Below are 27,487 nucleotides of genomic sequence, written 5' to 3'. Positions count from 1 at the left end.
CAGATGCCACCACACTCACCCTCCCTTCTCTGCCTCCCCCAGGTTTCCAGCAGCCGTGGATGCCTCTGACATTATGACTGCAGAAGATTCCACTGCAGCCATGAGCAGCGACCCAGCCCCCGCATCCGCGGTCAGGGTGCCCGAGGGCGTGGCCGGCGCGCCCAACGAGGCGGCGCTGCTGGCGCTGATGGAGCGCACGGGCTACACGATGGTGCAGGAGAACGGGCAGCGCAAGTACGGCGGCCCGCCGCCCGGCTGGGAGGGCGCGCACCCGCAGCGCGGCTGCGAGGTCTTCGTGGGCAAGATCCCCCGCGACGTGTACGAGGACGAGCTGGTGCCGGTGTTCGAGACGGTGGGCCGCATCTACGAGCTGCGCCTCATGATGGACTTCGATGGCAAGAACCGCGGCTACGCCTTCGTCATGTACTGCCACAAGGCCGACGCCAAGCGCGCCGTGCGCGAGCTCAACAACTACGAGATCCGCCCGGGCCGCCTGCTCGGCGTGTGCTGCAGCGTGGACAACTGCCGCCTCTTCATCGGCGGCATCCCCAAGATGAAGAAGCGCGAGGAGATCCTGGAGGAGATCTCCAAGGTCACCGAGGGCGTGCTGGACGTGATCGTCTACGCCAGCGCCGCCGACAAGATGAAGAACCGCGGCTTCGCCTTCGTGGAGTACGAGAGCCACCGCGCGGCGGCCATGGCGCGCCGCAAGCTCATGCCCGGCCGCATCCAGCTCTGGGGCCACCAGATCGCCGTGGACTGGGCCGAGCCCGAGATCGACGTGGACGAGGACGTGATGGAGACCGTGAAGATCCTCTACGTGCGCAACCTCATGATCGAGACCACGGAGGACACCATCAAGAAGGTCTTCGGCCAGTTCAACCCCGGCTGCGTGGAGCGTGTCAAGAAGATCCGCGACTACGCCTTCGTGCACTTCGCCAGCCGCGAGGACGCCGTGCACGCCATGAACCACCTCAATGGCACCGAGCTGGAGGGCTCGTGCCTCGAGGTGACGCTGGCCAAGCCGGTAGACAAGGAGCAGTACTCCCGCTACCAGAAGGCGGCCAAGGGCGGCGGTGCGGCCGAGGCGGCAGCCGTGCAGCAGCAGCCCAGCTATGTGTACTCGTGCGACCCCTACACGCTGGCCTACTATGGCTACCCCTACAACGCGCTCATCGGGCCCAACAGGGAATACTTCGTGAAAGGTTAGTGGGGACTGTGCTCCTGGGGAGGCCCCCCAGAGCCGTGTCTGCTAGGCGGGCCGCGTCAGGGATGTTGTGGCTGTAACTGAGTTGGTGGATGCTGACCCCCTACCTACCCTCATTTGGATGTCAGTTCTGGGTTCCTTGCTGGCACTTAGGAATTCACCTCTCTAGCATTGAGAGACATGCAGAAGGTTCCTGTGTGTGGAGTGAGCAGTAGAATCAGGGGGCATGCAAGCTCTTGCATGCTGCCTGCCTGGGTTCTACCCAGTTGGGGTCTAGTTTCCAGGTCCTCCAGTTAAAACCTACCTGTGTAAAAAGAAATTCTATCTTTAATATGTAGGGGAGTAGAGGGCACAACGTTGTTGGTTTGCTTTTTTGTTTGTTTGTTTTTCGATCATTTGACGAGGTACAATAAAACCAGGCATTACATCGGGAAACAATACCAAGATTCTGGGTCCTGCTCTCGGGTTGACTAGCCCTGTGACTTCAGTCCGTCTCTTCCACCTCCCTAGGCCTGTTTTCTCACGCATGAAATGAGGAAGATAAACCAGCAGTTCCCTTCCAGGTCTAACTTTTTTTTTTTTTTACAATCGATGACATTTTTCTTTATTGAAGTTACAGTTGCAATCCTAGGAACAGCACCCTGCAAGTTCATCTCTTGCATCAGGTAGACATGCGCAGGATGGGAATCTAGGCTGCAATGGAATGTCGGAAGCATCTTCCCCAGCTCACTGAACAAGAGAGGTGTAGCCCCCTGCAACTTAGACTTGGGGCCAACATCTAAATGCTAAGCACCTTGCGTTGAGATCTGCCTCCTGTGCTGTCACTGTTGGTTGCTCATCATTTTTTGTGTTGTTATTATAAGCAGGCAGCATAAGAGGCCGGGGTCGAGGTGCAGCTGGCAACAGAAACCCAGGGCCCAGGGGTTCCTACCTCGGGGGATATTCTGCTGGCCGTGGTATATATAGCCGATATCATGAAGGGAAAGGAAAGCAGCAAGAAAAAGGATTTGAACTTGTACCGAATTTGGAAATCTCTACTGTCAACCCAGTTGCCATTAAACCTGGTGCAGGTCAGTATAAATGAGAGCGAGAATGCACCCATTCAGCCTAAATCCCAACCCTCTCTTTGCAGCAACCCCAAGCCTACCTCGGGCTCATGCACGTGGGTTTCTCCTCTGGCAGGCAGCCAGAGATTAGGCAAAGAATGTGGCCTCCTGGCTGTCCTTAACCTGGAATTTAAGAGGACTGTCTAGCTTTGACCATGCTCAAGTCCAGCTTTCCAATAGTGGGTTTTTCAAATGTGTGTCATCCGTTGTCAGGCTTTTTCTCAATCTCTGACTGATTCGGCATTTGTGGGGGCAGGAGGCGGGTAATGGAAGAATATGAGGCTGTTCTATATCTTCTGTCAGCTCAAAACTGTCTTTTCCTTCACTAAATCCAATTTCCACTCCAGCCATCAGAAGCCAGAGGGTGCAGCTAGCTTATTGCCATTCTGAGAGTTGTAGAAAATTCCCCTTCTGGAGCAACTAGCACTACTTGTCCCTTCTCATGGACTTAACCAGCCTGGACCTCCCGGGAACAAGAGAACAAGGCAGCTGCTAGTTGCCTGGATTCCAATTCCTCCTCTCCCTGGATCAATAGATTGGAATAGGGCTGCTCAAGGGATTCAAGCCAGGAACCTTGAACTTTGCTTTCCCCTCTCAAACCAGTTTGCCAGTCTAAAGAGTCACTTAGTTGCAGAAATTGCAGAATTTTTTTCACAGGCCAAAACAAACCTGTTGTGCCCATTGGTGAGACAGGTCTTTCTGGCCATAACCTGCACGGAACTTTAACTCCACTGTATGAGCACAGCACAAACTCCTTATTATTAGCACACACCAGGGGGAAAAGCCAGTAGTGGGTAACCGGGCGCTCCTCCTCCAGACCACTTCCTGGTCTCCCTGAGGGTAGATAGAAGAGCTCTTAGAGAGACCCCTCACTTCGAAGTTCAGCTACTCTGACTTTCTTCTGGTCCTTCCAGCTGACAGAGTCAAGGGCTCTGCTCATTTTGGGCAGAAGGTTTGTGTAGGCCACCTCGGGCTTAAAAGCATTTTCCCAGTAGAACTTCCTTTTGAATTTAATTCAGTGATATGATTTGGGTTTTTGTTTTTTGGTGTTTTTTTGGGGGGAGGGGGGTGTTGTTTGTTTGTTTGTGTGTTTGTTTGTTTTGGCCTGTGAAGAAAAATCTGCAATTTCTGCAACTAAGTGACTCTTTAGACTGGATTTCTGTATAAATGCCGCTGATGTTATAATCATTGTGAACTGTTCCCGTGTCTTTCTGTAATTCCATAAAACAGAGCCTGGAGACAGGAGTTGCTACGTCTGCTTGTTGGAAAAGGGACACCTGTTGGCAAGCTGCAATAGCTTAAGGTTTAACTAGAGAAAAGAACTCTTTAAACCATCTTTACTGGCATAGTCGTGTCCCGGGGCCCCGGGTAGAAATTCCTGAGGGCGGATAACCAGAACAAGCCAGAGTCACTCTGCACAACTCCAGTGTAGCTGAAAGGACAGCCCTCTCTGAGCCCCGCCCCTTCGCCTCTATTTCTGTTCAGTCCAGAAAATTAGAACTTCCCATTGTAGGAGAACCACCAGTGAGTGCAGTGATGAAGTGACTGGGCACAAGACCATATGATTGGAAAGGCAGATGAAAGGCTTGGCTAAAGCTTTAGGAAGATTTTATTGGACGACCATGCCATTGTTTAGCCTACAGTCAAATCTATTTCTTTACCTTATATCAAGTCAGCTTTCATTAGAATAAATGTGCCTACTGTTGAAGAAAAACCATAAATGAAAGGATATTTGTGTATGCATTTCATATTCTTGTTTATCCTTTCAACACACATACACACACACACACACTCGCACAAATGCCCCCAAATCAGGGAGAGTATATTTTCTTTTTACTTCTATTAATCATACACTGACATTCGATAATGCCTGTTTAAATCTCGGAGAAATGAGGTGATCTTTACTCACAGAAACACCTCTTTGAATTGGCCAGTCCCATTAAAAAAAAAAAAAAAAGTCACTACTGCTTCACTATTGAGTGGACATTAGAAAAGTAGGGAAAATTTTATTTTTACGGTGTGTTTTTCCTTGAATCAGTAATGTTGAAATCTGAAACACAGGTGGGGAAGGCATACACAGACCTCTGAGTGCTCAGAATGAAACCCTCCACTGCGCCTGCTTCATGGAACGCGGTGAAACTGAAAGGGCAGTAGGTCTGATGAAGGAGAAGTGAGTGAGACAGGGGCTTACTCACCCCGCGGGGCCTCCAGCCTCTGTTCTCAGAGCCTGTTTTCTCAGCTACAAGGCCCCTTGCTCTGTAGGACATCAAGAGTAAGATTCAAAATGAGATTTTTCAATCCAGAGTTACTTCGCACGGCCCCGGTATAGCTGAAACTAACAGGGAAATGGTGCAGAAACCTAACTCTAGACTTTCCTCCCATGGTGATCTCTTGGGAGCCTACATCCATGCCCACGTGGTTCCTTTTGAAAGACCAGCGGGGGCGGGGAGGGGGTACCTGCCACCTCCTCTCTCTTCTTCTTGGGTAGCACCTCCTCACCTGTACTGAGAAAGCAAAGTTAGCAGGGAGAAGCCCATGGCTGCCAAACTTGGTTTTTAAAAATGTCAAGACAGTGATGGGCCTTTTAAGTGACGGGAGTGATGCACCTGTTTCCCTCTTACTTCTCTTGCAGTGGCCATCCCTGCCATTGGGGCCCAGTATTCCATGTTTCAGGCGGCTCCCGCTCCTAAAATGCTTGAAGATGGCAAAATCCACGCAATGGAGCACATGATCAGTCCCATCGCCGTGCAGCCAGACCCAGCCAGCGCCGCCGCCGCTGCCGCTGCTGCCGCCGCCGTCATTCCCGCGGTGTCAACGCCACCGCCTTTCCAGGTACAGTTCCTGCCGCAGTCATTGTACTTTGCGTGTGAGGCCTCCCTTTGCGTGGGTTCATTTACTGTTCCGCAGGGGAGTTCACTGTGTGCCTAGCTCTCTGTTAGAACTATGGAATCGGTGGCAGAAAAAAATGTTTAAATAAATCATGACAGGACAGAACAATTTTCAATAATAATTGCATAACTCTGCTGTTATCACTAGAGTTAAAGATGGGAAGCAATATACAAAAATGACGTGTAATTTTTCAGTGTCACAATATTGTGCTTACTATTTTTTTTTATGACACAATAATTTTTAACTCATGGTTTTTTGTTAAGGTGCAAGTGTCAGGGAGATAGTTCCCAGTTTCACATTCTGAATTGCAGTTCAATGAAGAATTTCATTTTTAAATCTCTCTGTGTATAAACATATACATTTGTATAAATGTATACATCTATAAGCATGTATGTACATGGAGAGAGAAATATCTGTAGAGGTAGAGATATGTGACCCTTTACACAATCTGCCTGTAATCATCTCCTCCAACCATATCCTACTATTCCCACATCTCTCCCAATCCACCCTCACCTTTCACCCTCCTCCCCAACTTTGCTCACAGTGTTCTCTTCTGTGTGGTTTCCTCCATCTCATCTCATCTCATCTCATCTCATCTCATCTCATCTCATCTGTAGTATCTTCCCCATCCACTTAGCCTTGGAAGTCTCATTACCTACAGCGGTACTTGGCATATGGCTGTCAGTATGTTCCATCTCCCCAATTAAAATGAAGCTCCTCCAACCTGGGCTGGTTTGGCTCAATCTCAGTATCTCTCTCTCTCTCTCTCTCTCTCTCTCTCTCTCTCTCTCTCTCTCTCTCTCTCTCTCTCTCTTCCTCCCCTCCCTCCCTCCCTTCCTCTCTCCTCTTTCCTCCCTCCCTCTCACCCCAACCTCCCTCCTTCCCTCCCCACCCCACTCCCTTCCACTCTCTCTAAAAATCAATGGAAACAGTATCCTTAGGTGAGGATTAACAACAACAACAACAAAGGTCCTCCAGACGAGGGCTACAGCTTACATTTCTTTGTCTCTTCAGTGCATAGCACACAGAATGCCTGTAAGTGAGAGACAGCCATTTAGCCAAACAGAAAATAAAGTCTTGCTAAAGCTGTTCTTTGTGAGGCAGCGAAATACCTTCCCAGCCAACAAGCACAAATACTCTGGCCGGGGATCTCTTATCTAACTGGATAAGAATTATCCAGAGAACAGAGATTCTTGGACTCAAACCTCAGAGGATTCCGGGTCACAGAACTGAGCTGCTAGAATCCACATTTTGTACAAGCTCCTCAGTGATGCTGCAACAGCCAGGCTTGTGAGCCGCCGCAGTGGGCTGCTGCTCGCTTGCATTTGCCCACTTGAGCACCAGTCTGGACTGCATTATTCAGAAAGCTGAACGTGTATTCACCTCCCAATGTGTCACCAAGTATTCTCTAACGCAGGCCTTCCTGCAGCCAGAACCTGGAATAGGTGTCATTGATTCACACTGTAGAATGACAGCCAAGTGCCGTTACTTCTTGTGAAGTGTGAATATCTACAGTAGCCTACAAGCGATACTTGGTGGAATTATTGTAATAATTTATAATTCCTCTTTATTAAGAAACGCGTGAACTTCTGCCTTTGACATGTAGCATCGGTTCTGGTCAGGCCCAGATTCCCGGCCTCACGCTCGTGTTGAATAGCAGGCTGTAGCTATCTCTTGTCACTCTGCACTGGAGGTCACCTTCAGGGCCTTTATCTGATGTCTCTGCTTAAGAATTTGCTCAATGTACCATCATCAGTCAGTTGACTCCTTTGGCGACTTGTCCCTCCTTCAGCGTATTCTGCAGAATGCCTGATGCCACTCACTGTTTTAACCTGGGAATGGCTCCTTTGGGTGTGCTTGGCCTGGGTGCTGTCCCTCAAACCTACGTGCTCTGTGGCCCGCCCTCTGGCATTTGACCTGGGTTCTCTGCCGTGCTCCATCCTCACCCTGTCTGTGTTCTCTGCCAAACTGCAGCAGAGCAAGGAGCATTTTAAACTCTACCGGTGGGTGGATGGGACACATTTCTGAGCCCGGGTGTTGGGTCGGACCGTAGCATATGAAGAGGTTTCTCTCTGATGTCACTTTCCCTGCGATGACCACCCCCCCCCCCCGCCCCTTGGTGCATTTGTCGGTAAATATATGTCCACACATTTGGAAAAGATTGCTCGTGTCTTGCTATGAATCAGTCTTCCCAGTTCCCAAGTTCCTCTCCCGGGTTGTAAGATATTGCCAAAGAGGTGTTTGTTGTTATAGGTTATAGAAGGCAAGATAATGTGGCTTTAAATAAAGTGCAGGCTCTAGGGTCACAGTGCCACCGTTCCAAAGCTGTTCCTCCCTGTGCCAGACACTGAGCACATGCTAACCTCTCCATGTAATCCCATACCAGCTTCATTAGTGGTCGTAATGATCCCATATGTCATACAAATAAGGCGCTTAGAATAGTGTCTGGCAAACCACAATCTCTCAGTTATTATTATTATATCATTAGTATAATTATTGTTTTGGTTATAGTTGAAAAAATGACTCTTAGATTATGAAGTCCCTTTGAACATAATTTTGTCACTCTGATTTGCAGATTTTGTAAAGGAATGATACTCCTTTATAAAAAAAATCCAGGAGGAAATAAACCTAATTCTCTATGTCATGTATCCTGAATTATTTGCAGATGCATTAAGACATAGAGACCCTAGCAGCATTTGCTATGGGGCAGGCATCCTGTGGAAGATAAAGTGCTCCAGAGATTTTGTTAAATGTATGTCTTATTTTACCAAAAATCCCCTTCTCTGTGCCAAACACTTTGGGAAATACTGAACCACAGTATGCCCTCTCTACTCACATTTGCTCTGAAAACATAGTATGCTACACTTTCAGGTAGAGAGGGGGAAGTAGCGGGGACTTTCACTGTCGGTGGTGGCAGCTCCATCGAGGCAGCTTTAGTTACTTATTTCTCCTGATTCATGTGAAAACTCCTCCTATCCTTCACAACCCAGCTCAGTGTCTCCACTTCCGAGATGCTATCTCCAGCTTCCCCAGGTTAGTGGGTTCCTTTTGTAAGTTTCTGCAACAATTTGTATGTATAGTGGTGTTACATCTTAGGTGGTTGAAACCATTACATTTGTTGAAGATTGTGTATGGTCGGTTTTTATGAGGAACAGCTTACGAAGCTGCCCCTTTGGAGGTCTGCATACTTTTTTCCATAAAGTTGTCAGTCCTTTCTCCTTGTTTTTGAAATATCATGTTCCTTCAGTTAAGTTTGAATTGAGGCAGCTGGCATGTGTTTTAGGTCCCTGTTTTAGGGGGTGAAATATGTTTTTATTGACTTTTAGAGTGAGGAAGGGAGAGAGAGAAACATTGACCGGTTGCCTCCGTAAGCACCCCGGAACCAAACCCACCACCTCAGCATGTGTCCTGACCGGGAATCTGATCAGCAACCTTTTGGTGCACAGGACAACACTGAACCAACTGAGCCACACCGGCCAGAGCTAAGGAAATGTTTAATTACTGTGAGGTCAGCTAAGTAAAGGGTGGATTCTCAACTTCCTTGTCTAGTTCCCTGGGCATATGCTGAAAGAGTGAATGGTGGGTTGAAGACTCCTTTAGCATTCTGGTTCTCACTTTCGCCTGTGGAATTTGCATGAGCCTTGAGGATGCAGCTCCACCTTATCTCAACGGCTCTTTTCACCCCTGCTTTAGACAAATATTTGTTCTTTGTTTACTCCTCTCCCTCCCCTCCCTGAGAGTGGAGACCTTGATTTTTACACCTGGGAGTTGAAGGAATGAGTGGAGTTGTTAACTGAATGGATGACTAAATGGGGAAAGGTGCTCCCGATCGATCGGTAAGGATTCTTTTTCTCTCTTCCGCAGGGCCGTCCAATAACTCCCGTATACACGGTGGCTCCAAACATTCAGAGAATTCCCGCTGCCGGGATCTATGGGGCCAGTTACGTTCCCTTTGCTGCTCCGGCCACAGCCACGATCGCCACACTACAGAAGAACGCGGCCGCGGCCGCCGCCGTCTACGGAGGCTACGCTGGCTATATACCTCAGGCCTTCCCTGCTGCTGCTATTCAGGTTCCCATTCATGACGTCTACCAGACGTACTGATTCTGGGGGTGAGAGCGGAGACGGATCGCGAAACTACCACTGAAGGAACACTTTACTATTTATGAAGAAAGAGCATGGTGGCTTAGCACACAGATGAAACCTGAAAGTGAAGAATGTAGTCAAGTACCATACTGAAATATTTTATATACATGAAGTTTTCACTAGTTTTTTAAGACTATTTTCAACTTAGCAGCCTGTGTTCATACATTTCTAAGAGACTTGTAATGGTTCGTGCCTTAAGACCATCTCTTAAAAATTTGTATGCTGTAGTACGTTTGTATAGAGGTTTTTGTTTTTGTATTTTTAAGGATATATTTTCAGTATGAAGGTTATTTTCTTAACTTCTGCACTCCAGAGATTTCTATTTTGTAGTACCTTCAATAATATATCAACTATATATTAAAAGGCACACTTGAGCAGCTAGGGAACTATTTTGAAAAATATATTCAATATTTAAAGATACAAACAATAGTGCTTTAAAACTATCACATAAAACGTTATTTTAAAAATTATACTGGAAAGTGCAATTTTAAAATGAGTAAAACCTCTATTTTTGCTGGCATTAAGGGTTGACGGGGTTACCATGTGTTATCTACGATGGTTCTATTTTTTTTTAAAGAAATTAAACACCCGGTCTCTCCTTAAGCCAACATTGGAAAGACTTGTCACACTTCTGGGTCTAAACACTGGAATGCTCTCCCCTGCCACCATTACCCTGGGGCCTGCTCATTCTTTCTGGGTCTTTGCTCTTAAACTTAACATTGCCTTCTACTCCCCTGCTCATCCCTGCCTTCTACCCGCATCCCACCTCCCTGTGTGGCAAGTCTAGAGCAGATGAATTACTCTGGTAGAGAAAACATGGGTGGCTTTTGTACTTCTGGGTTTTTGTTGGGGATTTTGGGTTTTGGTTGGGGACGTATTTTCAATAGCAGACTATGTGTAAGCACAGATTTTAGTAGTTTTCATAAGACATCTTTGCATAGCTATTTAATTGCCCGATAGAAAACTTCAGTTCCTTTTCTCACGCTTGTATTTTATTTGCTTTTGAAGTATGAGTTTGTAGAGACGACGAATGTTATTGTAGCAAGGCCCCCCAGAGACTCCTGTTGCAGAAAGTGACACTTCTAGTTGCCTTACCGTGTTTCATGCAAAAATGTCTGTGGTCGCCAGTGACGTTAAAAATAGTATGTTTGTTAGACAGGGCTTCCCTCCGTGGCTGTGCCACGTGGCAGGTGAACTGCGTCGACCGTGCACGCCCAGGAGGAGGGGGAGACCGGCAGGAGTTAAGACATAGTTTGTAAATACCCTAATGCTCCTTTTTAGGTTTTTTATGTTGCAGAAGTTCATGGTATAGAGTTTAATGCAAACGGAAACCATTTTATTTCAATGTTATTAAAAGCTTTGTTTTATTAGGAAGTAAATATATTGTTGCAGTGTTTTGTGCCTGTTTAAAGGCTTTTGTTTAGCAGAGTGAATGTAAAATACAGTAAAATATTAAGATCGTCATCTACTTTATGAAATACATCAACGTGGAATTTTTTTTAAAGGCTCTACCAAGGAATTGAGTTGTGCAATAAGTAGCAAGTAACACAGTTGTGTTTTTATATAATACTAGAGACCCACCAAATCTTTCCACTCACTGAATTTTTGCTGGTGGCTGAATTCTTATTTATGGATTAATAATAGGATCATGCCTCAAACAAATATTTTAGTTTTGTTTTAAATTTTAAATTAAGAGATTCCCAAATTCTGCACCACTCTCCCCCCACCCCTGCCACCAATTTAGAGTGGGATGAATTTTTTATATATAAGCAATATTTATTTATTGTGTGAAGTTATTGGGTGCTCATAAAGGCCTTTAAACATTCCTTCCCACCATTCCTAAGTGACATAAAGTGATTGTGCAATGTTCCTGATGATGTACCCAGCAAGCTGCACCCAAACTTGAGTCTGTTGGAATGAGTAACCCAACGAAATGCCGTTTGAACCAGAGCCGCCTCCTGTGGCTTTGTGAGAAGAAGCAGTCTCCTTCCAGTGTCTGATGGCCACAGAGGTTCCCTGGATGAGACTTGGACCCAGCGGTCTTACTGTATTTTACATGTGCCTGTACGTTGTTTGGGGGGGAAAGAATAATAAAAAGTAAAGGAAAAAAATGATATCTTAACATGGCAAATGCCAAACTACCTTAAAAACAAATGTTGGTGACAGCCAGTTAAGTATCAGTGAGCCTTTTATCTGTTTCTATTTCAAACCCATTTCACATACACTACTGAGGTAAGTTTATAACTTGAAATGTGAACTTTTTTTTTTTTTTTTTTTAGGGTTAAGAACAAACTATATAAATGTTAAAAAAAAAAAAAGCTTTAGAGTTTTCTGTTTTCAAACATGCTAGCAGTTTCCTTCTCTTTAGTTGCTTTGTATTTGAAAAGCTTTAAACTTATTTAGATCTTGCTCCATTTACAATACATTCTTAGGATGTATGTAGTAAATAAAGCTTTCTTTAAAGCAATTTCAAAATCTTATTCTAAATTGTGTTTTCTTTATGTCATACGAGGGACCCATAACCTCTTTTTTTTTTTTCTTCCTAACAAAATTAGAAAAACCCTAACACCATAGAAGGAGTGAACTCATTCAGTACTTTCAGCTGGAAAACCAGCAAGTTGCTATCATGTCTTTTCGTTTGGAATCACCGTTGTAGATGGAGTAGTACATGGTCATAACTGAGTTATTACTACGTCACACTTGAGCTCAGGTGGTTGAGAGTTGAACTCTGGGACACTCTCAGCATCTGACTGGACGAGGATGTGACAGAGCCTGTCACGGCTGTCACTGCTTACGTGTGTTCATGATCCTGTTAGGCTTCCCACGCAACTTTAAATGGAGGCAGTTCGGGTGACATGGAGCTATTTGGTGGTTTCGTGAAAGTGCTGGGGTGACCTGAATGTTGGTCACGGCAGAGGAAACCAACGCCTCTGTTTCTCCTTTCCACACTCTCAGCAAGGTTAGCAGAACACTTCCTTCCCCTTTCTCCAAAGTTCATCGCTAACTTCAGGCAGCGCCCATCAGCGGAGCCAATCAAATGACTCGAGGGAAAGTGGCAGGCTGTCAATAGAATTACTTCTAAAAATTGCCTCACATGCTTCTGCCATTGATTAAGAATTTCACCTTCTTAGTCTTGAGCTGCCTGAGTTACAGCGTCCGGATGCACATTCCTCTTACAAAGATAAAGGCCCTGTTAGAGGCAGAAGAGGCTTGGAAACTCTCCAGAGGACAGGTCATTAGGCAGTATTTTCAAGGGCGGCCAGATCTGCTGATTCCTGCTTGTCCTAGGAAAAGAGTCCAGATGCCCTTCAAGTTACAGAATCACGGCGTTTGATCAATCTCCTTAGAAAAGGAATTAACAATCCTACAAAATGTGAATTGCACTCTAGTGGGGGCCAGGCTTTGTTCTAGGTCATCGGTTCTCAACCTGTGGGTCGCGACCCCTTTGGTGGTCGAACGACCCTTTCACAGGGGTTGCCTAAGACCATCCTGCGTATCAGATATTTACATGACGATTCATAACAGTAGCAACATTACAGTTATGAAGTAGCAACGAAAATAATTTTATGGTTGGATCACAACATGAGGAGCTGTACTTAAAGGGCCAGAAGGTTGAGAACCACTGTGCTGTGGTGGCTACAGTATGAACAAAAGCAAAAACATCTTGCACCCATAGAGCTTACACTCCTGGAAATGGGTGAAACCAGTCATGCTAACCACCTACCTCAGAGCCCAGAAAAAGAAAAGAATGGCTTTTTTTTTTTTTTTTTTTTTTAACAAGTGTAGCTTCTTTTTTGTTGTTGGGTAAAAAGTGTTTTCATATGCAACCTCTTGGGGGATGGGAACTGAGGGTAGAATGGCTGGAAATGCATACTCTCAGCATGAAGACACAGCAGCTCGAAGGGAGGCTGCTGGAAATGTGTTCTCTGGTAGATCTGAGGAGTTCTGACTCTAAGGCTGTCCCAGAGAGGATGGAGGAGGCTAGAGAATGGTCGTGGGGAGATAACTCCCTCGGCTCCTCCACTAAAATAGGTGTCCCATGCATGTTTTTAATCCAAAAATATCAGTCAGAACAACAGACATAAGTTGAATGAACAATTAGCAAAAGGGGACCCTATGGACAGTCCAGCAGACATCGCTGGCATGTGCTGTGCTAGGTGTATTTTGTCAGCTATAATGGACTTCACTGGCTTACCAGACCCTATTTTAAGGATATGAGGGATTTGACATTTTGAAAGAAATGTATAGTATATTACTTCAAGTATCATGTGGTATTTTTTTAATAGTCCTGTGGGCGCACAGTGTGGCATGGCTGCTTTGATGAAATGGCATTTTGACACCATGACCCTAAAAAATTACTGGGTAGGTAGGATGATAGAGATACACCCACTTGATCCTTGCCCTACCACACCTTGACCTATTCCCCATCTCTGACCACTCAAGGTCAAGGGCAGGATTCGACTTAAATATAGAATGAGACTCAAGAGATATCCACTAAGTGTTTGCTAATTCTAAGTACTAAGATGTTGACTGGATATAGCCTTTTCTTTGTCCTCTTTTCCCTCATTAGTCTAACCTTCCTAAGTACCCAGTATTCCTCTATTGCCTAACTCCTCACACTACTAAACCTGGAAAAAATGTGATTGCCCAAACACTTAGCTCTGTGAGCAAACACCATGGCCTAGGCAGCAGTTCTCAACCTGTGGGTCGCGACCCCTTTGGCGGTCGAACGACCCTTTCACAGGGGTCGCCTAAGACCATCCTGCATATCAGATATTTACATTACGATTCATAGCAGTAGCAACATTACAGTTATGAAGTAGCAATGAAAATAATTTTATGGTTGGGTCACAACATGAGGAACTGTATTTAAAGGGCCAGACGGTTGAGAACCACTGGCTAGTGGAACAAGGTTGAGTTTGCAGTCGACATGCCTGGGAGGTGAAACCCCAGCTTTGCCACTTGTCAGCCATGTGACCCTGGGAAAGATGCTTCACTCGTCTGGGCATCAGTTTCTTAATTGGTAGAGAAAATAGTCCTGCCCTCATAAGGTTATTGAAAATCCGATGAGTTAATGAATCTTTTAAAAGCCTGGTGTGCAAAAAATAAAATAAAATAAAGTAAAATAAAAGCCTGGTGTGCTGTAGGCACTCAACAAACACTTTCCTTCTTTATACACTGTAGTGTGACAGCATTCTGCTATAGTAACTCCAGTAAGCCTTTTAATTTTATGCCTTTTTGTTCCTTTTGTTTCTGTTTATTCAATAAATGTTTGTTGAGTGCCAGCTGTGTGCCAGCACAGCATGAGGCACTGGAGAGACAGTGATCAACAAAATCAACCTCTCTGCCTTCCACATACTCCCAGGCATGATAACACAATGTTGCAAGTGCCATAAAATGCTGGCGACACCCACACAGGCCTGGCCAAGGGGTTAAGAAACATTTGGGGAAGAAGTGGCATCTGAGCCATGACCTACAGGAGGAGTAGGAGTTAGGCCCGGTGAGAAGGAAAGAGAGGGAACAAAAGGTGCCAGGTCCAGAAGAAAACGCATGGTATATTCAAATCTGCTGCCTCCAGGAGAGAGAGAGAGGGCATGAAGAAACTCGACCTTTGTTCCGTGCTGTATTAAACTTGGTTCATGGGCCTGTGTTAACTGTGGAAGAAAGAGAATTGGTCCCTGTAACAGGGAAGTGGGATGAACCCTCAATCATTTCTCCTTAGGATTTTGAGTTTCTTTTAGAAAATGGCAGAGATCAGTATTTATCTCAGCTGCAGAAGCTGAGGGATTGATTGTCGCAGCAATCAACAGCCTGGTGTATCTGAGTGCTCCCCCTAGTGGGCAACTCCCTCCCTTCAGCCTTCCTGGCTCCAGGTGATGCCCACCCACCCTGATCTGGTGAGAGAGTCTGTAGGGGCAGCCAAGGCTCTTAGGGTTTCCCACACCTTCCTTTAGATCCAGGTTCCACCTTCTGGAGTCATTTAGCAGCTACATGTGTTGGCCAGGGTGTTTGTTCCCGGAACTCTCCGTCTGGTAGCCCTACAGGAAGACAGGCTTCTCAGCAAAGGTGATGGAGGTCTAGTCCTCCAGGCGACTGCAAGGGCAGCGGAGGGTCCCACGTAAACTCTTCAGAGGTGCACTGGCTTCCTCGGCGGGATTATATTTCCTTGCAACTCCATCCCACACGATTATACCCACAATCAAAAGCAACACCAAACCCTGCATTTGCAAGAAATATGACCTTTCCTGAGCTAATTTTTAGCTACCCTTCTTTCTTGGCTTGCTCTACTTTGTTTGTCAAAAATCTTCATTAATGATTAACCAACCACGAGATTTAAATAGGCCCTAGTCATTCTGAGGCAGGTAAGACAAGTTGCTGAAGCTCAATTGTTTCTGAAATGACCTTGCTGGGGGCGCTGGGTCAAGACATTTTGAGTTTATGGTATTACGATAACACGGGGCCATGCGATTTCGGTTTTGCTGGGATTTTTCCATTTCTTTTCCAGAACCTTTATTTCCAAGAGTGGTGGCACCAGGGAATGGGATTTCTATCAGACTCACCCCGACCCCAATTCAAATATGGCCTTTTGACACTTTCTCAATCTTATACAAAGCGCTATGCAAACTTAGCTTCCTGACAGGCCCCTGGACTTCCTTTCCTCATTGAGATGCTCCCCTAAGAAGAGAAATTCTGGAAATGTGACTGATTCTAAATGTGCTCTAGCACTAATAGAAGGAAGTGTTGTGAGCGTAAGAGACAAAAACAAAAATAACTCCAGAGCTAAGGATGGGGATGAGGGGTCACTCATAAGGATGGGGTTAATCCACCCATTTTGTAAGGATTTAAAGTCATTTGTTCTAGAAGTTACACTGATCTCCTAAAAGAGTTGCTCCACCATAAGGGTGATTGGAAAGGAGAGGGGGGAAAATTACCCATGGCAGAACATGAGGTACAAAACCTGGAGTGTCCAACCACTGTAGGAGTACAAATATATACAGACACATTCCTGGTGGCTTCCAAATCTCTTGCACCCTAAAGCCCCTTTCATCAAACTTGCTCTCAGGAAAGGAAGAAATGAACTAATTCACACTGTGGTTTTTCACTAAGCCCCTTATTCAATAAACGGAGGAATAATTCAATAAAAGACCTAATTTTGGAATTTAAGGCCTTAGCCCAGTGGTTCTCAACCTGTGGGTCGCGACCCCTTTGGAGGTCGAATGACCCTTTCACAGGGGTCGCCTAAAACCATCGGAAAACACATATATAATTACATATTGTTTTTGTGATTAATCATTATGCTTTAATTATGTTCAATTTGTAACAATGAAATTGGGGGTCACCACAACATGAGGAATTGTATTAAAGGGTCGCGGCATTAGGAAGATTGAGAACCACTGCCTTAGCTGGTCAACTAAAGAGAATTGCTTCAAGGGTCAGGAGGTCCTCCACCTGCCCATGACATTGTACCACAAAAGCAGCCCAGTCTAGCCCAGCCAGCATGGCTCAGCGGTTGAGCATTGACCTATGAACCAGGAAGTCTGGTTCAATTCCTTGTTAGGGTACATGCCTGGGTTGTGGACTTGATTCCCAGTAGGGGGCGTGCAGAAGGCAGCCAATCAATGATTCTCATCATCGATGTTTCTATCCCTCTTCCTCTCTGAAATCAATAAAAAAAATATATGAAAAAAACCCAACACAAAAAAACGCAGCAGCCCAGTCTAGGCAGCTCAGCTTAGGAATTAAAGTTATTTGTTTGTTCTAAAAGTTACACTGATCACCTAAAAGGTTAATTAACATTAACTGATCTCCTAACCTAGAAGATCAATTAACCCTCTGGAGAGTTAATTGAAGAATGTTAATAATGAGGAAAATACTGGAAAGACACTCTAATCAAGGAACTTCCCTTATTCTACAGCACTAATATCATCAGCTTATCTTTGAATAGATTTCAGTGTCCACCAAAGGCTTTCTTCATCTCTATCTCACTTGAATCTCATGACAATCCTTAAGACAATTACAGAAGGCATTCTTCTCCTTTTGCTTTTCCTCTTCATTTATTCCTCATTTGTTTATTCAGCAGGTGTCTTCCTGAGCCTCTACTGTGTGTCAGATGATAGTGGGCTAGACTAAGGGGCTAACAAAGGAGTTAGAGATGAAATGGACTCAAGAGGTGTTAAAGTCAATAAATGCTGGTGACTAGTTGGTGATGGAACAAGGGGAAATGAAGAATAACACCTGAGTATCTGGCCTGGATTACTGGGTGGATAATGGTGCAATTGTATATGGCTAATATGTATCACTGTGCTAGGTATTTTATGTGAATTGGCCCGTTTAATCCTCTTAATGACTCCATGAGATTATTCTTATCCCATTTAATAGATAAGGAACCTGAGGAACAGAGAGGGTAAATAAGTTGCCCAAGGTCACACAGCTAGTAAGTGACAGAATCCAGATTTAGACTCAGGCAGCCTGGGTACAGAATCTACATTTTTTCCTTCTTTTTTTATTATTTATTTCAGAGTGAAAGGGAGAGGGAGAGAATGGTAGGAACATCAATGATGAGAGAGAATCATTGATCGGCTGCCTCCTGCATGCCCCCTACTGGGGATTGAGCCCACAACCGGGGCATGTGCCCTTGACCAGAATCAAACCCAGGACCCTTCTGTCCGCAGGCCGATGCTCTATCCACTGAGCCAAACTGGCTAGGGCCAGAATCCATATTCTTACCCAGTATCAATGGACATGGACTGCAATTTATTGACATGAACAGTGCAGAGGGAGTCGTAAATTTGGTTGAGCATAAGACAAAACCAGTTTTGGACATGTTGAGCTTAAGATGTCAGGCAAAGTCCAAAAGGTAGTTGGATATATGGGCAGGGGCGGGGGGGGGTGAGGGGGGGAGCTGAAACTATGGGTTTTAAAGTATTACCCTTTATAGCAAAATATTACTTTTGAAAAATGTCAATCGATGTATTTTTTCATTTGCTTTAAATCATGGTGCTCTGGGACCCCCTATACCTGGGATCAACAGGATTCAATGCTTCAGGGGAGAGTGGGATATCAGCCAGAAGTCCAAGCCACCCCTCAGCTTTGACTATCAGATTCTTTTCAGTCCATAGCAAGACAATCACAGGATGTCTTTCCATTTATTTAGGTCTTTTAAAATTTATTCCAGCAATGTTTTATTTTTTTATTATACAAGTCTTAGTTAAATTTATTCTCAAGTAGTTTATTATTTTTAATGCTACTGGAAATGGGTTTATTTTGGGATTCTTCATTGCTAGTGTGTAGAAATGCAACTGATTTTTGTATGTTTGTAGCATCCATTTTAACTCCTTGTTTCATCCCTCAGTTTATTCAGAACAAGGCAGGGAAAAAGAGGTGCTGTTTATTGGGACCCTTTCAGAAACCAACAACTATACATATGTTTGGTATCTGAGGACATGAATGAAGGTCAGATGGGAGGAGAGTGCACAATGACCAGGGAGAGGTCAAGAATGGAACTTTGGTGAACAGCCATGATTAGGGGACAGTCAGAAGAAGAGTCCCCATAAACGGCCTGAGAAATAGGAGGGGAAACTACATGTTTCATTGTTTGTTGCTATGACAAAGTCCAGCACGAAGCTTACAGGCTGAAAACAACAACTAAGTCGTGTCTATGTGCTTGTGTCCCGTACTAGGCTTCTGCCTGGTATTTGACAACCTAGTTTTGCCGACTATAAAATAAGTCTGGAGACCATGAAATTGCATTGATGTGTTCTTTTAGTCTGAAGATTTAAAGGTTTGGTGTCTGTGATGAGGAGGTAATGGGGTAAGGCGGTGGTTTGTTAACACATGTTTACCAACTGGCTCTCCAGAAAGAAACAGCCCTGATTTGTCACCTTTGCCAATTTCCATGGTGTAAACAGTCCCACCATGGCTGATTTCAAGACACAAGGTGCTACCACTGAGTGCAGAGGTGGGAAGAGAATGGCATATTCCAGCTTTATTCATTATTTCCCCCATACAGATAAAATCGGCATAATTAACTTTAACAGCAAAAATAATAGTGGCAAATTTTGAGTATTTTTACTTTTGTTTTTAATATAATTTATTTTACTATAAGTCAATGTAATTTGGCTTTTAATAATGGCTATGTTTAACAATTGATTCACGAAATTCCTAAAAATTAAACAATCAGCTCTCATGAGCCAGCACAAGTCAGTTTCAGTCTGGGCTAGAGGCACACTTAGACCTCCTGTCAACAGGAAAGCATGGACCATGAGGACAGACAGACTTCCCTCAGACCGACTTCAGATGAGAATTTGGGCAAGTCACTCAATCTCAGTTTCTTCATCAGTGAAGTGGATGACAATATTATTCCTTCAAGGTTGTTATAAAAATTAAAATACATAGAGTCTGGTCCGTAAGAGGTGTTCAAAACGCTAGCCCAGTGTTATTTTCCCAAGCTTTAAGCAAAGCTCCACTTTTCCTTTGTACACAGAAAGACACTTGAGAGTCACCCAGGGTACAGTTGGGAGTCACCAAGTTCAACGTGAGCTATGACACTTGTGTGAGGACATAGATGCAAATAAGCTTCACTTACTATGCACTTTGCATGGGCAGAGCCTTGGGAGTCTTGCCCTAGAAACTGGGCTGTGACATAACCAGACTGTGATTGTATATCCCCCCTATGAGGCCTTCCTGGCTCCCCAGATATATTCCCAACAGACTGTTCAAAACCTTGACCATTTTACCCTTTAAATTCCCAATGCATTACCTAAAGGGAGTGAGGGTTTGCCCAGACCACACCACAAGGATCAGCTGATGAATCAGTCTGCTTGGCAGAGAGCAGGGCCCCAGAGAAATGTCACCTGGGGCAGGAGTGTGGGTGTGGGACAGGGGCGGGGGACTGGGCCAATGGTTCTGGCATGGAGTAGGGCTTTGCTGGGGGCTGTTGGGACATGCAGGGAGGGAAAGACACCAAGCAGCAGTGAGAAGGAAGGGTCAAAAAGAGACACAAAACCAGTTCTGCCCCACCCCCCAGAGCTGCTGGAGCCTCGGCTGTCGCACACCCCGTGAGAAAGCTCCCACCCTCTCCACCGCTCTGTGTCCTCACCTGCAAGTGCCAGGGATATGGTTAATCAGGAAGTAAGCCACAGAGGCTGGCACCTGATCCACCTTCAACTCGTCTGTCAACATTTTGCAGCCTCTTTGGAGAAGCCTGTGGAAAGATGAGCTAAGAGGTATAATCCTTTCGCCCTGGTGAGCCAGGTGGGTTTTCACCCCCCTTTCCCGCCCCCCCCCCACCCCGCCCCGAATACTGGTCATTTACCAAACAGCAATTGTAACCTGTCAATCATGTGTTAGGTATGGAACATCCAGCATTCTGGCAACCCCCCCAAAACAGGGTCTTACCTCAGAGAGTGGTGGCCAAGAGTGTGTTGGGAAACCCCAGCTTTGTGTCCAGCTGGGGGTCCCTGGGCAAGTCACCTGGCTTCTCTAGGCTTCCATAACCTTTCTGTAAACCTACCTTACAAGGTTGTTGGGAGGAGGGGGGGACACAAGGCAAGTGAAATGCTTTGCACAATCGTAGGGAGTGTTGTAGCAGGTGCTCAATAAATTGGAGCAGCTGGTGTATTCCTACCACCTATGTGACCTCGACAAGTTATTTCCTCTTTCTGAGTCTGAATTTCCTCATCTGTGTCTTGTGAACCAGGTGAGCTCACAGGCGTCCCTGGCTCTAGGATCCTATCATTCCATGACAAACAAGATTCTTTGCCTCTGCTCTGGCCCTGCCTATCTGCAGCAAGAGATTAGGCCGTTTGCTTTTGCTGTTGCAATGCTCAGATAGCAAAGACCTTTGACAGAAGGCCTGATGACTCCTGCCCTTGCCAGAGCTCCAAGGCTGTGGGACAAAGAGCAAACCAGGGTGCTTCTCGAACCACAGGATTAGAAGAGGGACAGGGTGCAGCAGGGCCTGAGTGCAGTGGAAACAATGCCCTCAAAATGCCGCCTACAGGGGGATCATGACAGACATGTCAACATTTGCTGGGGGAGCCAGCATCATCTCTTGGGATTGATTCTACCCCCAAAATAGTGTTTGTTGGTGGAGAGGGGATGAGCCAGCTCTCCACTTCCGGAATAAAATTCCCTCTGGCCTCCTGTTGAATGAGGCAAAGGCTCTTCGTTCTCATCGAAGCCCTGTGAGTGATTCCAGTAAAGTGAGAGCCAGGGAAATGGGTGGGTGAAGTCCAAGCCTGTCTCTCCGGGTTGGAGGAAACAGAGGGAAAGGTTGAGTGCAGGTGGAAGCCTACTCATGCCCTTAGCCCTGCCTAGCATTTCCAGTGGCCCTAATGTCCTTCACTAAGGTACGTAACGGGACAAGGACTGAGTACCTTGGAGCCAGGACAGAAGGAAAGTCTTTTCCTCAGACCTGGGCCCTAACACAGGATTCCAAGGAGTTCAGGCTGGCTTATTTCCAGGATACTTTGGGTCAGCCCCATCTTCACTAAAAAAACAACAGCAGCCCTAGCCGGTTTGGCTCAGTGGATAGAGCTTCAGCCCCAGAATGAAGGGTCCCGTGTTTGATTCCGGTCAAGGGCAGGTACCTCGGTTGCAACCTTGGTCCCTGGCCCGGGCCCTGGTCAGGGCACATGCAGGAAGCAAACCGATCGATGTGTCTCTCTCACATCAATGTCTCTGTCTCTCCCAATCCCTCTAAGAATCAAGGGAAAAAATCTTGGGTGAGGATTAACAAAAATCAATAAATAAACAACAGCCACTTCTGATTCTGTGTAGGGCACATTTGCTCCCATCTGTGTTTTCCCAGAGCCTCGTTTCTGTAGGGGCCTCCCCTAATTTCCATGCGTGATTTCCAGATGTCGGTTAGGGAGCTGGCTTCCAGCTGGCAGAAAGCGTTGCTCATTAGGAACCGTCACAAGGCCTCAGACCCTTGGATGACAGCTCACAGGGTTGCTGTCACCCTCCCAGCTGGAAGGTCTCTGCTGAATGGCAGGCTTCCTGAAGTGTTCCCCTGCGTGTCATGGACTGTGATCAACTTTCAAGGTCAAGTTTCAGGTTTTTTCATACTGTCCCTCATTTTATGCCACTAATTCCAAGCCCCCTTCTCCACACACCCCCCCCCCGCCCCCGGCAGTGAGAAAGCAGCATCTGTCACAGAAAAATGGCTTGAGTGGGCAAGGGACAGCCCCCACCCAGCCACAGTCCAGCTGCCATCTCTGCGTGCCTCTGTCGTGTGTCCCACTTACTCCCAGCCTGCCCGCTGATCATCACGCCGTGGCCACACTTCCATGCAAAGTAACGGCAATACCCTCAGCATCGCCTCCAACAGGAGGACCAGCCTTGTCGATGCCCTTCCGCTTAAACAGTGTGCCCAACCTGAAAATTATGTCGTGGTAACCACGGTTACCCCAATACCGGTAAATGTTTTAAAAAGAATGCCCACAGGGAGCTGGGGGAGGGCTCCCTTTGACCACTTGCACAATTCTATTACCTCGGCACAAACCTACAAAGGCGAGTGTGATGGTTTTCTAAGGCTGCCATCACAAAACACCCAGACTGCGTGGCTTAGCAGAATTTGTTTCTCACCATTCTGGAGGCTAGACGTTCATTACCAAGGGGTCGGCTGGTTTGGTTTCTCCTACGGGCTTTCTCCTTGGCTTGCAGGTGGCTCTCTTGTGGCTGTGTCCTCACCGGGCCTTTCCACTGTGTTCCTGCATCCCTGGTGTTTCTTGGTGTGTCCAAATTCCATCTTCTTACAAGGGCACCAGTCGGATTGGATTTAGGCGCTTCTTAATGCCTCATTTTAACTTAATCACCCCTTTAAAGGCCTTTTCTCTAACTATAGTCACATTCTGAAGTACTGAGGGCGAGGGATTCCACATAGAATTTTAAGGGAACACAGTTCAGCCCACAGCAGTGAGCTTCCTGCTTTGTTTTTTTCTTTTTTAAATATATTTTTATTGATTTCAGAAAGGGAGGGAGAGGGAAAGAGATAGAAACATCAATGATGAGAGAGAATCATTGCTTGGCTGCCTCCTGCATGCCCCCTACTGGGGATCAAGCCCGAACCCAGGCATGTGCCCTTGACCGCAGTCGAACCTGGGACCCTTCAGTCTGCAGGCCGACGCTCTATCCACTGAGCCAAGCCGGCCAGGGCTCCGGCTTTCTTTTTGTTGCTGTTGAGGAGGCAAAGGAGAATACTGTAGAATTTCAAAGGGATACTATCCAGGGGTTAGCAGCAAGAACCAAGAGTGTAAAATCAGGAGAAAAGTAAAAATAGCTCAGATCACTGGGCCTGAAATAGAAAAGGCTGTCTTTCTTTGGTTGAAACACAGGTGCCAGGCTTAAGTATGCTCACCATACAACCTGGATATGCAGGGGAAGTACTTTCCTTGTGTTGTCATCTTACCTGTTGTTACTTGCTAGAGAAAAATAACCGAATGCCCGATCCAGCTTCAACCTTAGTTTAAATCAGTCATTTCATTGGTCCCTTTTGGGTGCTGCTCAGGGTCTTCTACTTCTGCTGGCTTCTTCCCCATTCTCCCTCAGGGTGTCTGAGCCTTCGGCCCATGGCCTGCTTGCAGGGAAGAAGGCACCTTGGTTTTACACAAACCCTTAGATGGGTCCTTATCTCTGAGGGTTCAGCTCGCCCCACCATTGATGTCTGCCATTGCTGTAGCTCCTGTCCTGGGCTCCCTGTCCCTTGTGCCCTGCAGGGGCTCCTCACTAGCCTCACTGCTTCTGAAGCTGCGGAGCCTGCAGAGCTCTGAACCAGCCTCCCTCTCCATCGGGCAGTGGGTGTCAGGGCTGGCTCACTGGCTCTCCAGTTGGGACTGTAGATGAGTCCTCTCTCTGCTTGACATGCAGCCTGATTTTGTACCGCGTTGCATTGTCCACTCACCCTTGACCCGTCCCAGAGCAGAAACTGCGACAAGAGCTCTCCCCACAGCCTTAACAGACAGGGCATGGGGGAGACCTGTCTTCTACGTGCCTCCCAGCTTGTGGGACATGCCTTTCAAAGGGACATCAGAGCATGGACCTCACCACTTCCCCTCCTAACTTGGCCTCCGTCCATGGCCTCCTCTTCCCATGATGGCCCAGGACAAGAAGAGGCAGTGAGTTCATTTTCTTCCTTGGCTTCATCACTTCCTGGCTCTAACCTAAGCCTAATCATAAACAGAGTTACCTTCTCTGTCCTATCAGAGAAACCCTATGGTCTCTAGACCAACTGGAAGATATTTATGGAAAAATGTTTTCTCTCACCCCAAGCCTAGCATTCAAGTCATCGGCATGCTGTGAACTCTGTTTTGAATGTCAGAAACTGAATACTAATTCTCTTTCTCTTTGAATTCCTTCAGGAAGTATTCTGTTCACTTCTCCAGACAAAAGGGCCCAGCAGCCAGTAGGGAAAAGCAGAAGACGGAAGCACATTAATCTCCCCTCCCACTCCAGCAGTGTGTGTGTACTTGCCGGGCAATGGCAATCCCCTAACACACTTGCTTAATGCTTTTTTAGGAAATGGAAGAGAAAAGGAGAAATAAAAGTAATATATTGAAGATAACGCCCTGGCCAGTGTAGCTGGGTGGTTAGAGCGTTGGCCTGCATGCCAAACGGTCTCAGGTTCTATTCTAGGCCCAGGTTCAGATGCATGCTGGAGACAACCAATTAATGTGTCTCTCTCACATCGATGTTTCTCTCTCTCTCCCCCACCTCCCTTCTTTCCACTCTCTCCAAATATCAATGGAAAAAATATTCTCAGGTAAGGATTAACAACAACATATATATGATATATATATAAACAACTAATTATCCCCTGTTTTGTTAGGGTAGAAGAATGAACATTTGAGTTGGATTGAAATGGAAACTGTTTTGAGCAGTTGGAGAGAGGCTGAGCATGTAATCATACTTGGGATTTGCATCGGGAAGGGTAATCCCGCCCAAAGACGAAGACGTGAACTAAATGACGTCTGCAAATCTCATCTAGACCATACTCCTGCTCTCCTAGCCCTGAGAAGGCCCAGAGATGATGTTGGAGCCATTTTTATGGAATCCAGTGCATGCGTGTGGTCAAAGGGGCCACACCCAGCATGGTGGCCTCTGTGAGAGCGGCAAAAAGGTTTTTGGTTCTACAGAGAGCCTATGAAATCCTTCTTAGCCAGTGGACTGAAGCTCAGTAAACTTCAGGAGACTTGGAGGCTTTGGGAAGAAGAAAATGAGAAAAGCAACAGAGATTCCTTTAGCCCTGGAGACTGGGCAGCTGAGGGGGTCTGGGGAGAGTGAACCAACTCCTCCAGAGGGCCTGCTTGGGGACTCTATGGGGGCTGACAGGGCTTTTGAGGAGAAGGTCACTCGGCTTCCCCAGGCCTGGTTTTCCTCATTCATAGCAAGAGAGCGTTGGTGCCCACCTCTGACATTTACTGAGTGGGTTACATGAGAAAATACAGACCCTGCTCCCAGCACAGGGCCTGGCACATAGCAAATTGTTAGTAAATGATAGCTGTTTTATAACTGCCATTATTTTTAGTGAAACTCCAAAAAAATAATACAGGGAAGGCAGAGTGGGAAAACCTGCAGGAGGGTCCTCTGGTATATAAAATAAACAAAAGATTGCTTTGTATGCCCCGCCCCCCCTTTCTGGGTAAAACCAAGGAGCAAAGATATGATTCTGAGGTTGCAGTCCATGTCAGAAAGGAACATAATGTAACCAGTGTCATCTGGGTTTTTATCAAGAAAAGGGTAAGGATATGACAAGGATATTTGACCCCACACTGTAGGGTGAGGTTCACATGCTGAAGGCTCAGCCCCTCTACTGTCTCTGTGACCTCTGAAAGGTCAAAGTCCTCTGCCTGAGTGATTTGGGGCAATCTATGCAAGATACTGAGTGGGAGGACTCCGGGTTGAATGAAGAGTGGAAAATTCCCATTTTTATGGTGGTTCCACAACTGGTGAGTTAAAAATGAACCAAAGAGATAGACATAATGCAGACCAGAGTTAGGGGTGGGAAAGCCAGGAAAGTCAGGGATCCAGGAAGTAGAATGGAGAAAAAAAGGACACTCGAGTTAGCACCATAATCCCTGTGATTCAGCAGCTCAAGAGATCTTTCCAGTCAGCACACCTCTGATTTTCCAGATAAGGAAACTGAGGCTCAGAAAGTCAAAGTACTCGCCCTAGTCCATAGTTAACTAATCTGGGCCTCCCAGCTTCCATCTGGCACTCTTTCCAAATCCAGGGATTAGAGATAAGACCCTCAGAGAGAAGAGCCAAGGAAGAAAAAAAAAATGTCATTTCTATCCAAGTCCCAAGATCTATGATTGGTTAGCTGGCAACTAGCAGCCTCATGAAAAGAAACTTGACTCCAAGACCTGCAGCCAGGAGAAGGCCCTGGGGATGGAGGTCCAATGTTAAAACAAAACGAGGTTGGAGTTGAGCAATGATTGGCAGGACTCCAGGCACAGGAAGGGAGCAAACGCACCTGTTCAGGTCCTGAAGCGAAACAGGACTTGGGCAGCCCCGGCTCCAGCAGGAGAGAAGCCACGGGAGGGGAGAGCAAAAGGCTTGGTTAAAAAAAATTCACTTTGCAACACTGTCCACCATTCCATCACATTTAGAAACTTCCCCCCACCCCCCTTGCTGCACAGCATGCAAGTCCCTTGTCCTAATTTTGAGGAATCGTCCGTTGCAAGAAAAAGCACTCTTAGAACCAACATCTCAAGAGTTAACCAGAGGATATGAACCTAGGGTAACTATGCTCTATCTTCTGATTGTGAACCAATGCTACAGAGCACAGCATGGAAAAGGCAGAAATCCTTGCCCTTTTTGCCCTCAAATGCCAGAGACCACACAGGTTCTAGGTCACCACCACCAAAGCCTGTGAACTATGCAAAGTTCACAATAGTGATGCTGGATCCATGGTGGCAGCCGAGGTGCTCTGTCATGAAAATCAATGTCTAGCCTCGCTGGTGTGGCTCAGTGGTTGAGGGCGGACCTATGAACCAGGAGGTCACAGTTCAATTCCCAGACAGGGCAAATACCCTGTTGTGGGCTTGATCCCCAGTAGGGGGCGTGCAGGAGGCAGCCCATTGATGTTTTTCTTTCATCAATGTTTCTCTCTCTCTCCCTCCCTTCCTCTCTCTGA

The 27,487-nt window shown here is 46.3% G+C and overlaps 1 protein-coding gene across 13 annotated transcripts in view; it reads left to right on the top strand.

Annotated features, from left to right (window-relative positions):
• The window catches only part of RBM47 (RNA binding motif protein 47), a 155,576-nt gene extending 143,943 nt beyond the window's left edge, over positions 1 to 11,633 (top strand). For 10 of the 13 annotated variants that reach the window (XM_036332033.1, XM_036332050.1, XM_036332018.1 and 7 more), the window contains 4 exons: positions 43 to 1,205; positions 2,071 to 2,277; positions 4,946 to 5,145; positions 9,067 to 11,633. In XM_036332033.1, coding sequence (XP_036187926.1) covers positions 74 to 1,205; positions 2,071 to 2,277; positions 4,946 to 5,145; positions 9,067 to 9,306 — 1,779 coding nt within the window. In that variant the 5' untranslated portion in view covers positions 43 to 73 and the 3' untranslated portion in view covers positions 9,307 to 11,633. Of the gene's footprint in view, positions 1 to 42; positions 1,206 to 2,070; positions 2,278 to 4,945; positions 5,146 to 5,746; positions 5,999 to 9,066 lie in introns of those variants that run through there. The other 3 variants (XM_036332110.1, XM_036332116.1, XM_036332124.1) reach the window with 3 other exon arrangements.
• The last annotated feature ends 15,854 nt before the right edge of the window (positions 11,634 to 27,487 follow it).

This window comes from Myotis myotis, unplaced genomic scaffold (genome assembly GCF_014108235.1).
Source record: "Myotis myotis isolate mMyoMyo1 unplaced genomic scaffold, mMyoMyo1.p scaffold_m19_p_1, whole genome shotgun sequence".
Taxonomy (NCBI): Eukaryota; Metazoa; Chordata; class Mammalia; order Chiroptera; family Vespertilionidae; genus Myotis; species Myotis myotis.
This window is presented reverse-complemented; position numbering and strand designations above follow the sequence as displayed.